Below are 12,215 nucleotides of genomic sequence, written 5' to 3' on the forward strand. Positions count from 1 at the left end.
TGTTATCGTTCCCACAGCCTCATCAGTGGCCATAGTAATTAAGTATGTCTTCAGAGAGACCCATCGATCTTTTAGCCTGGATGTCAGTGGCATCAGCGCCTAGCAGTGTGATGGTGCGAGAGACAGGCCTGCAAAATATACCTGTAATAAGCTGGCAGGTTTCATCGACTCTAAAGGTCCAGAATTACATGTTATAATTTCTGTTATGCTAGACTCAGGTGAAAGCTGCAGATATTTACTTGGACAGCCTGTGTGTAGGTAGGACAGTTGGAGGATGGAGGGATGGGATGTCGGAGCCCCACAGCATAAAGCTAGCCACAGGAGCAATTGAGGGCTGTGTGAACATACAGCAAAATAAGTGGGGAAATCAGAGAAGGCCAGTAATCCATAAACAAAGTGTGCAAGGCAGAGATGCTGTCAACTGAGTAAAGTGATGCCAAATGTGCAACAAGGTAAGTTGGTGACATGAGAAGAAGCCATGTACCTATTTAAAGGCAGTGACTTTGCCTACTGAACAACAAAATATAAACAGCTTACATTTTCAAATATGGATTAACAATGAAAATATAAAAATGTGAAAATAAACATGGCAATCCAGGGGAGTTTTAGGAAGTCATTTTTTGTCTATTTTTCAAAAGAATTTTAAAAACGAACATTTATAGGAGAAACTTTAAATTTAAAACAAAATGGCTACCACCACTCCCAGTTTGAAGGAATTCTCGAGTTGGCCAGTAATTATTGGCGTGAAGAGGAGAATTATTACTTCTGCAGGAGTTTTCTAATATTCACCTTCAGACATTTCACCGGCTAAGAACATCTCAAAGTTTTGCATAGGAAATTACCCGAAAATGACATGTTGCAATGGGAATCAAGAGCTGTATTTCCCCATACCCAAGGTATCTTGAGAGTGCAAGTCGCATTACTGGGATATTTCTCAGTAACAATACTTCCGGACGTGGGTATACTGCATTATTATTCTTGCACCAGTCAGAATCAGGGCCAAAATGCTATTAATTAGGCGGAAATCTAAACTGAAACAGTGCCTACATTTGTATTCAATAGTTAACCACTTTTTTGTTTCAGGTGCCTTTGGCGTGGCAGTGGGCTACCCTCTGGATACAATAAAGGTATATGTTTTAAATATACTGCCCCAATATACTCCCTTTGAAACCCCACTGCCTTAACCACATTCTGCACTTTAAACACAGGTGCGGATTCAGACCCAGCGAGCTTACAATGGAGTTTGGCACTGTATGCGCTCGACGTACAAAAGAGAAAAGGTTTGTGCTAATATTTTGCTTCAGCATAAAAATATTGTCCTTAAATAGGCAGGACAGTATACTTGATATACTTAAACCTTTCATTTCATTCCTTATTTTTAGATTTCGGGATTTTTCAAAGGAATGTCCATGCCTGTTTCCACGGTTTCTGTCAGCTCTTCCATCATATTCGGCACATACCGGAACTGTCTCCATAAAATATGTAAGCTGCGATATGGCAACGCAGAAGTGAAGCCATCCAAGGTGGATATTTTCGCATCTGGATATGCTGCCGGGGCTGTACAGGTATGTTTAAACGCAAAACAAAAAATAATAATAGTTTCTTTTTTTATTATCAAGTTTTCCATCAAAAAACATTGTCTGTATCATATTTCATAAAAGACCGCATGATGATGATGACCGCATATTATGATGGCGACTTTTAGTCAGTCCTAGTTTTCCAATCAAGAACACCAGGAATGGGAAGTTTAAGGCCCTTGCTTAGGAAAGGCAAGTGAAACTACAAATACCAGCATGCCTACTGCTGTTGGCTGCCACCATTAGTACTTGAAACCTGACCTCTTAAAATGGAAGCCTTGAACAGTCATTTTGGTTAGCTATAGACCTGTGCCATTATCCCCAGAAAATTGGTTACAATGGGTAGTAAGTGAAACCTTGTTTCTAAGAGGAGATCATGTCACATTTTAAGAAACTGATTTGTTGGAGTGTGTGATATGAGGCAAGTGGTTTAAAACATGGGGAGTTAATTTGTGTGCCTAGGAGACTGCTTGTTAATGGTAGATACTAGAAGACGTGTTGTTGTGAACAAGTTAATCATATACCTATTTCAGAATGTATGCAACATTTTCTGGTAGTTACTAAAACAATGAATTGCTTTGCATGTACTAATGGAGAAACCTACTTCACCTTCTGATGGCGTGGGATTACCAGCTCAGTTTACCTTACTCGCCTGGGCCCATAAACATTCACACCTTGAACCGGTAATCCTGCTTAACTTCCTGCCTATCAGAATTGTATTCCCTTTTAGGACTTATATCTGTTCCTAAGGATCAAGGGAGTTAGAATAATAGGTAGAGAATAACATTTACCTTCATAAATAACCACAGACTCAGGTAAATTTTAAACACTTTATCTATGCAATATGTTATGAGTCAACAGCCAAAGTAGTGAAGTTAAAGACTTTTCAAGTAAGAAAATAATTATTAAAGCAATAATTCTGCAAGACTTTAGAGGTATATTTTCAGACATTGGTACCTGGGAAGGGTGAAAAAGGGAAACGGTACAAGGACATACCACACAGATTATATCTACATAGAATGGTGCGAAGACCAATCCTGGCTGTGGGCTGGGGCAAGAAAAGGCTCCCGACTAATCAGGGGCCAACAGGACAGGACAGGTGCAGATCAGGACAGGTATCCCCAGCTAAGTGCAAAGCCAGCGTCACACCCCTTTCTGCGGCTACATTCCGACCCAGACTGGGTAATCGATTCTTCTCCCTCAGTAAACCCCGAATCTTCTGATAGAGTACTGGACCAGCCCTCTGCTCTCGATTCTCCTTCAGCATACGATGGGCCAGTGACAGGTCTGTGACAAGTCGGACAATCTAACTGACTAAGCCTACCTTAGTTATACCATTTTCCAGAGCATGTACCACCCCCAATGTTGCAAATGTGTGTATTCCCTTTATTTGGTTGGTCAGAAAGACGAGGAGAGGTCATCACATCATAGTAGTATGATATCATTTCCATTCGATATAGTTGATCAATGTTCCAACTCATAATTTACTTTCCCATGGTTTTATTCCACCCCGCAATATTAGTTTCAATTTCATATACAATGTATTCAAAATCATTCAGTTTCTTCCTCTTGTGGGGTCAGACGGTCAGTTTCCCAGGAACATCATGGGTAAGACGGTCTTGGCAAGGTTTCAATGCCACCGCTCGAGGTCTCTCAGTGCTCCCGGCACATGCGCAGAGGAAATTCAATATGGCGATTCAAATCACCCTTCAGGCCCAAATACGAGCTAATAATAAAGTCAAAGAGAGACACATTAGAATGCGAAAATAAATGAATGCACTATATACCACTTATTTCTACTCTAACCCTATTGATTTATTTTAACTATAGCATTAATAGTTAAGCAGGATGAACAAAGTCTAGTTCAAGCAGAAGCATGTGCATTAGTATGTGAAACATGAAGCAGCCATCTTTGGCAATAGTGCTCAGCTGCAAGAATTCCCACCAAATGCATAGATACGTCACACCACGTAGATGTGGCAGACGCATGCTCTTAAGAGTTCCCACGTTTTCGGAGGCCATATTAAGACACTCGGGTTACTGTTAGTAAAGCACATTGAAAAGCTTCCCTTAGATACTAGAAATGTAGTGTGGTGCGGTTTTAGTATTCACAAAACATGTTGGTTAATAAATTGCATGTTATTTCGAGAATATTGAATCCGAGCAAGTTTCTTTTCGCATGAAACCTTTCTCCATCACTTCTCATCCAGCTTCCTCTTCCCATTCCTAATCCATGACTCGACCCACCTGTAAAGAATTGCCCTATCAAAGCCCCAACTTCTCTTTTAACTCCTACCTCTATATGAGGTAGGTACATGAGGCACGCCCTCCCACAATCCATCCTGTTTTTCCCCTGTGTGGCTACCCTTTACATAGAGAGGTAGGAATACGGAATTAATTTGTCGTGTTTCTGTTTGGGTGTAATAAAGAGTCACGTTTGCTGCATCATTTCCTCAATCTATAGATTCACAGCCGCTGATTGCTTTTTTATAATTTCCTAGATTAGAACTGGGATTGGAAAGAGCGATAGGGTGGCATGGCCCGTATCAATTACACAATTCCTAATCCTAGCCCAACTTTTTCCATCCTTCCCTGGGAGTGGAGGGGGTATTTTGGCCTGTGTCTGTTTGCTTGTTATTTTCAGGATGTATTTTGACAGGGTGACACTCTAAAACGATTATTTAAGAGATTTGTAATGCACACAGCTTCCCCAAGGGGTTACCCGATGCAGGTAAAAGCAGACTACCACTAAGAAATCTGGTCATTGCTCTGGAAATGCTGGGAAGTAGGCAAACCTACAACAATATGACTGATGAAGGAAACTTCACTGTGACCCTATGTAGAACCAACGCCATCATATATTGACTGTCAGACCCCGCAGGATGCGATGAAGAGGATAAATGTCTAAAACGTTGGGCATGGGCTGTTTCTAGGATAGTTGATAAAACACAGTCTTTTGACATTCCTGTTGATGTAAGGCTCTTGGGATTGTTCAATTCTTATATTAAAGATAAAACAGATGAAAAGACAAATCAGAAATCAGGTGTGATGAACTTCTCAGGATATGTGACCTCAGGGCAAATCCAGGCTCATACTCCATGACATAATGCAGACACCCTAGGTGTACAGTAGCATGATGTGCTTTGGCTTACTCACATTGATGTTCTATGTAGGGGCCAAAGCTTGTATTCAGGGGATTGTTACAATGAGTGCAATAATATGCTTTCAGCAGCCATTCATCTTCTTGGATGTATTGGTAAACCATTTCGTTCTAGATCCCCTCTGAAGGTCCTTGTAGGATGCACCAAGCCATTTATTTAGTATAATTCATGATCATGAAGATAATCACCATTACAATGAATTGGATGTAGAGTAGCCTCATTAATTTTAATCAATACGATCCTAAATGCCTGTCAATATGGAGCTCTTTGGGGCCCTCTGGCAGTAAGTACCTTTGCTCCAAGTAATGTTTTGTTTGGGAGTGATGGTGGATTTCAATGTTGGCTCATTTTTCTTTGAATGGGAGCTATTCAGCAAATGACCTGAAAAGGGCTTTACTGTATTAATTAATAATTAATTAGTCCAATCAATGGTGCATGGGCTAGAAGCAGAGTGGTGTAAAATAACTTGCCTCATTAGAACATCTATGTTATTATATCAGCAGTGAGTTTAAAGATGAATGAAACAAGGAGCACCACCCTGAGGTTACAGCTCTCCCTCCACAGATCAGCGCCCAGTGTGGCCGCACCTGTCGCACTGCCCTAAAGCCGGCCTTCACACAATGCAGTGTTTCCTCTTTAGGGGCTGCGCTGCGTTGCCTTGCCTGACAGCTATGAGAATCTGTGCCCATATTTATGAGGCCAAAAGTATGATTTCGTGATTTGCGCCGCAGTTGCGCCACAAAAAGTGTCGCAATGGCAGAGCAAGGGCCTTGTAAATATGGGCCTTAGTTTTTCTTGTTTCAAAATACTGACCTATATGTCAGCACAATTTCCCCTCTTCATTCATATTGCTTCCCTGTTAAGGACGACTTGGTGCCCATGTGACTGTCTCCTAGTTCTTTGTTTTTAATCTCCACTAAATTAGCAATATAATTGCACATTGGAGCAGCTCCTTCCCAAAGTGCCTAATTTGTCAAATAAAAATGAAAATATAAGGTCGCGGTATGTAAAAAGAGAAGGTGAGTTTTTTTGAAATAAGTGCGAGTAAGTCCGAAAGGATGCCCTTTTCAGGCTTCCGTTTAGCAAAAATTAACACAGATAGCAAACTGTGGTAAGGACAGGGCTTTAAGTGGGATGAAAAAAATGGTGGGTCTCTCAAAGGGGCCTGGCTAATGTAATTAAGGGCATGGCTTAAAAACACATAAGACAAAAATCTGTGCTTTGACGCCTTAGTACAGTGTGATTCATGGTTCAGACACTGATGTTGACATATTATGGTCTTAGAGTGCATAACATCGGTGCCTTAAAAAGAATATCAGAACACACACTTTGTTTTGTACAAACTGTATGTCTTACTGTTTTTCTGTCTGTTCTTAGCAATATTGCTGGTCAATATTGAAGGTATGATTGTTATTTTATTGTTATAATTATTTTAACCTGTGTCAAGCAGTATACTTTGTTTCTGCTTTTTTAACTTTACTGTATACAATAAATTTTGTCAGTTTTTTACTTCATATTTTCTTGTAATAGTTATTGCTTTTTCCATTCATGGTGTCTATGTATATGATCTTGCTCAAGGGAATTGTTGTTTTATATTGGTTAAAAACACATAAGACAAAAATCTGTGCCGCCCGACTTATATTTTGCTGTTTCTGTCATTGCACCCAGATATATGATACAACAAGTAACATCATACCTACAACAAGTCAGAACTATTGGCTTTGTCAATGATTGTTATTTGCATAAGATAAATAAGCAGCAACTATGGCTTGTTTATAATATTGAAAACGCTTCCCCTTAAAGCCCTGGTGACACCACCACAATGTTGCTGCTACTGAGTTTCAAAAGAGAAGGGAAATCCAGAGAGAAAATGATTACCTTTAAAGGATTTACCCTCCCCTACAAATCTCGCCTTGCGTGACGTCATTCCGTAATTTCTCCACCAGTGAGCAGTGTAAGCACGCACACATCGATGTGCCTGCTGTCACTACAGTCCCGAAAAAACGGCCCGCCAGGGCACAAAACAGAGCCCGAGGGAGACCCGTTTCAAGCCCCCCTTTAAACAAGCATTGGAAATGCAATAGGTCTCGCAGCATTAGAGTTAGTGCTTTTAGAATTGTTTATGGGTTTTTTGTTGTAAATCTTTAGCATTTTTGTTTCCTGTAGCCAATGCTAAAGAATTACAAATAAAAAAAGCCATAAACAATTCTAAAAGCTCTAACTAAAAATCCTCCGAGACCTATTGCACTGTGTGAGGGTGAGGGGTTGAGGGTGAGTGAGGTGTTGAGGGTGAGTGAGGGGTTGAGGGTGAGTGAGAGTGAGGGTGAGTGAGAGTGAGGGTGAGTGAGGGTGAGGGTGAGTGAGGGTGAATGTGAGTTAGCGTGAGGGGTTGAGGGTGGGTGAGGGTGAGGTGTTGAGGGTGAGTGAGGATGAGTGAGGGTGAGTGAGGGGGTGAGGGTGAGTGAGGGTGAGTGAGGGTGAGTGAGGGTGGGTGAGTGAGGGTGAGTGAGGGTGAGTGAGTGAGAGTGAGGGTGAGTGAGGGTGAGTGAGGGAGAGTGAGGGTGAGTGAGGGGTTGAGGGTGAGGTGTTGAGGGTGAGGGGTTGAGGGTGAGGGGTTGAGGGTGAGGGGTTGAGGGTGAGGGGTTGAGGGTTGAGGCAAATCTGTGCAGATCGATGCAACTAAAATAATGCTGATTATAGAACTACATCGAGATTGGACGAAAATTGAACAATTTTGCAGCATTACATAACAAATGCACATTTGCTGTACGGACCAGTAATCATTTATAGGTTTCTTCTAGGAATTGTGTGAAGAGGTGAGCATTGAGCTACTTACTAAGACTGAGCATCGGGACAAATGCCTCATATTAGGAGGTAAAGAGTTTCAGGCTGCATTGGCTGCACCAGAGAAGCATGCTTTTGAAATTTCAAACGACGGTTATCTCAAATTATAACCATTTTTATTCCTGCTTTGACACGGCGGGCAGGGGAGGGGGCGGAGAGGGGAGAGGTGCGACACGGCAGGAAGACGGAGGGAAGAGAGGGGAGGGGGGAGGAGAAATGCGAGACGGCGGGAAGGGGGCAGACATGGCGGGGAGGGGGCGGAGCGGGGGAGAGGGTGTGTGTGTGTTGAATCCGGATGAGTCTGCTACTGCAAAAGCAGAAAAAAAACGTCCTGGCACCAGATGGCTCCCTGCCAAAACATCCTGGTGATATTGAAACCCAAAAAGGCTTAGAGAGGAGAGAAAGACGAAAACACACCCCATCCAACATGAACTATGCATTGTTGGTGAGTTTACAAACAAATCAGTCTGAAATTATGGCCCGGGATTGCCATTTTGCAACTAAAATAATGCTGATTATAGAACTACATCGAGATTGGACGAAAATTGAACAATTTTGCAGCATTACATAACAAATGCACATTTGCTGTACGGACCAGTAATCATTTATAGGTTTCTTCTAGGAATTGTGTGAAGAGGTGAGCATTGAGCTACTTACTAAGACTGAGCATCGGGACAAATGCCTTATTCCTGCTTTGACAGGGCGGGCAGGGGAGGGGGCGGGCAGGGGAGGGGGCGGAGAGGGGAGAGGTGCGACACGGCAGGAAGACGGAGGGAAGAGAGGGGAGGGGGGAGGAGAAATGCGAGACGGCGGGAAGGGGGCAGACATGGCGGGGAGGGGGCGGAGCGGGGGAGAGGGTGTTTGTGTGTTGAATCCGGATGAGTCTGCTACTGCAAAAGCAGAAAAAAACGTCCTGGCACCAGATGGCTCCCTGCCAAAACATCCTGGTGATATTGAAACCCAAAAAGGCTTAGAGAGGAGAGAAAGACGAAAACACACCCCATCCAACATGAACTATGCATTGTTGGTGAGTTTACAAACAAATCAGTCTGAAATTATGGCCCGGGATTGCCATTTTGCAACTAAAATAATGCTGATTATAGAACTACATCGAGATTGGACGAAAATTGAACAATTTTGCAGCATTACATAACAAATGCACATTTGCTGTACGGACCAGTAATCATTTATAGGTTTCTTCTAGGAATTGTGTGAAGAGGTGAGCATTGAGCTACTTACTAAGACTGAGCATCGGGACAAATGCCTTATTCCTGCTTTGACACGGCGGGCAGGGGAGGGGGCGGGCAGGGGAGGGGGCGGAGAGGGGAGAGGTGCGACACGGCAGGAAGACGGAGGGAAGAGAGGGGAGGGGGGAGGAGAAATGCGAGACGGCGGGAAGGGGGCAGACATGGCGGGGAGGGGGCGGAGCGGGGGAGAGGGTGTGTGTGTGTTGAATCCGGATGAGTCTGCTACTGCAAAAGCAGAAAAAAAACGTCCTGGCACCAGATGGCTCCCTGCCAAAACATCCTGGTGATATTGAAACCCAAAAAGGCTTAGAGAGGAGAGAAAGACGAAAACACACCCCATCCAACATGAACTATGCATTGTTGGTGAGTTTACAAACAAATCAGTCTGAAATTATGGCCCGGGATTGCCATTTTGCAACTAAAATAATGCTGATTATAGAACTACATCGAGATTGGACGAAAATTGAACAATTTTGCAGCATTACATAACAAATGCACATTTGCTGTACGGACCAGTAATCATTTATAGGTTTCTTCTAGGAATTGTGTGAAGAGGTGAGCATTGAGCTACTTACTAAGACTGAGCATCGGGACAAATGCCTTATTCCTGCTTTGACACGGCGGGCAGGGGAGGGGGCGGAGAGGGGAGAGGTGCGACACGGCAGGAAGACGGAGGGAAGAGAGGGGAGGGGGGAGGAGAAATGCGACACGGCGGGAAGGGGAGGGGGCGGAACGGGGGCGGAGAGAGAGAGTAGGCAAGGGTAAACAAACACGGACGTGCACGCGCCCGTGACTTTTAAGGTCAATGCGCATGCGCATAAGCTTAATGCGCATGCGCATTGACCTTAAAAGTCACGGGCACTGCAAGGAATCGCCACGATTCCTTGCAGTTAGATAAAGAGTCGATGAGCCCCTATAGTCTCGCTTGCTCGATGCGCATGCGCATCGACAGGCGAGACCTAAAAACTACTGTTGCTCAGCACTGGTGAGACTCAGCCCACTTGGGTAAGGATTACATTCAGGACTGGACAGTTTCCCAGACAATCAGCTCACCATTCAGGAAATGAATATTGTCATCGCTTTGGCCTTCCAATTTACATACAGTCATCTTGACAGATAATGTTCTGCACCTGTGATAAATACAAGGACACCTTGTACCTGCCGTAATCACCTGACGCAATCACCTGACGCAGAGCCCCACTGCCCCGGGCTTCATTCGAAACATCATGGAGGTGGTAGGTTTCAGGTTAAAACATACAGGTCATGTACGAAACTAGCTTTTCGGGTTTTGTTTGACGCATGGGCACGAGACTGACTGACAGCTGGCGACTGACAGATGTCTCTGCCCTTGCACCCTTTAACGGGGGCACGGGGTGGGGGAGGGTCGTGCTCTTCTGCTTAATTGAAACTAGAGACTTTTCCAGGTCAACTGTCACTCATCAATGACGATTGTTGTAGGTGCATGTGTTTGTGTGTGTGTCTTTGAGGGTGTGCGCATCGTTCTGGAGAGCGTGAATGTACGCATGCGTCTGTTGCCTGCTTTCTGTATGTATACCCGACTTTGCTTTATTGGTGCATTGCAGTCTTGGCTGCCTTAGGGATTAAAACTATAGGCGTAAAATCAGACGTGAGTATTGTGCAGAGGTAAATAAAATAGACCATTCGTGTATGGCTCTCATAGGCCTAGATTATTTCTTAACTCCCGTGTGTTTTGCACTTTATTCTCGCGCAGTTTCGGCAGTCTTAGGGGCCTGGAGAACTGCGACTGAAACCTAACCTTACAAAACTTTGCTACCTTGAAAACAACGCTATCTACTTTAACCTCTCTTCCCTTGCCTGCTGAAATGGACAGAACCTCGAGGTGATTCGTTTTATACTGTATTCTATGGAGAGGGGTCCTTCATTTATTCATTCAATACATGTATTTGGTTTGCGATTGTTTTTACATCACAGTGGGGCGTGGGTAAATGTCTGTTTGAAAATAAACCTAATGTTTTAACACTTTCAATGGAAAAGCAGCTCCAGTCTTTTGTTTATATTCATACACGCCAGCATGCTTGCAAGACAGAACTATTGCTGTCCTGTAAATAACTTGCAGTGGAAGGTTTGAGGCTGTCACTGTACTCACAGGGGACACTTAGGTAATCCTCCTCTGATTACATGCCTGCTGTTTTAAAAGGCAGATTATATATCATAATTGTCAATTGTCACCTGGAGGTTTAACTGTTCCAAAAATAATTTCTGCCAAACTATGTGTTCAAAACAGATACACTTGACTGTGTTTTCTTGTTCCTGATTATTGACATGAGCAGCATGACAGTTCTAGTACAAATGTCGTCCAAAAAGATGTGACCAGTAAATACCATAATGTGTAGAAGCGGTGACTAAAGAGAACCCGTGAAAATGTTTTTGAGATTGGTAGACAGCGAATAAGCTTCTCTTCCAATTTTTGTTGCCAGGTTGTGGTGACCTCACCTGCTGACGTGGCCAAAGTTCGACTGCAGACACAGATGCACCCTCATCCTTCGATACAAAGCGCGTCTCTTGTCTCCAAACCCAAGTATCTCGGACCGATACATTGCCTGATGACCATAGTACGAGAAGAAGGCTTCCTTGGACTCTACAAAGGCTGCTCTGCGTTGATGTGCAGGGATTGTCCTTCCTTTGCAACCTATTTCCTCTCTTATGCGATATTGCGAGAATGGCTTGTGCCGGCTGGACAGAACAAACCTGGTATGAACTAGGATTACTATTTATCTCGTTATCACGTTCACTATCACTATTACTGTAATGCTAAGGGTCACGTTACAAGAGAGTTGGCAATACTGGACCAGTATCCCGCCACTGGAATTAGAGGTATTGCAGGTTTAATTAAATCATGGATGTGGCAATTCCAATTTATTCCTGGTCAGACCCTTGAGGGTGCCTTAGAAATGTGATGTTGCTGAGTAAATCGGTGGCTGTAATTCCACTTTTTTGGGCTGTCCCACTTGGAAATTAGCTTAGTGTCTAGAGGGTGATAAGGTCAGATTGAAAACCCTGGGAGTGTGGGATTCCTGCATGTCTTCCAATACTACTACTAATAATAATAATACGGGTGATTGTGCGCTTTACAAAATGTGGATTATTAATACTAATTTGTCCAACAGCTCCTGTACCTGCCGGAATTGAGACTATCCCTCATCTCAGAATGATGGTGCAAGTGACCTAACTTACATGTTTCTTTTACTATTTACAGTGTTGCTATATATTGTGGATGATTGTTTTTTTTTTTTTTTAATTTTTTAATTTTTGAGAAACAGCGGTATACATCACAGTCATACATTGAAAAGGAAAAACTTACAATTGTACCGTAGGAAAATCAAAGCAGAAGAAAGGAGGTTGAG

The 12,215-nt window shown here is 43.2% G+C and overlaps 1 protein-coding gene across 2 annotated transcripts in view; it reads left to right on the forward strand.

The window, feature by feature from the left end:
* The window catches only part of SLC25A47 (solute carrier family 25 member 47), a 130,456-nt gene that overhangs the window by 92,699 nt on the left and 25,542 nt on the right, over positions 1 to 12,215 (forward strand). The window contains exons 2-5 of one of the 2 annotated variants that reach the window (XM_086937807.1): positions 1,084 to 1,127; positions 1,209 to 1,280; positions 1,383 to 1,565; positions 11,289 to 11,562. In XM_086937807.1, coding sequence (XP_086793933.1) covers positions 1,084 to 1,127; positions 1,209 to 1,280; positions 1,383 to 1,565; positions 11,289 to 11,562 — 573 coding nt within the window. The remainder of the gene's footprint in view (positions 1 to 1,083; positions 1,128 to 1,208; positions 1,281 to 1,382; positions 1,566 to 11,288; positions 11,563 to 12,215) is intronic. The other variant, XM_086937808.1, reaches the window with a different exon arrangement.

The sequence above is a fragment of the Lissotriton vulgaris genome, chromosome 9 (genome assembly GCF_964263255.1).
Source record: "Lissotriton vulgaris chromosome 9, aLisVul1.2, whole genome shotgun sequence".
NCBI classification, from domain to species: domain Eukaryota; kingdom Metazoa; phylum Chordata; class Amphibia; order Caudata; family Salamandridae; genus Lissotriton; species Lissotriton vulgaris.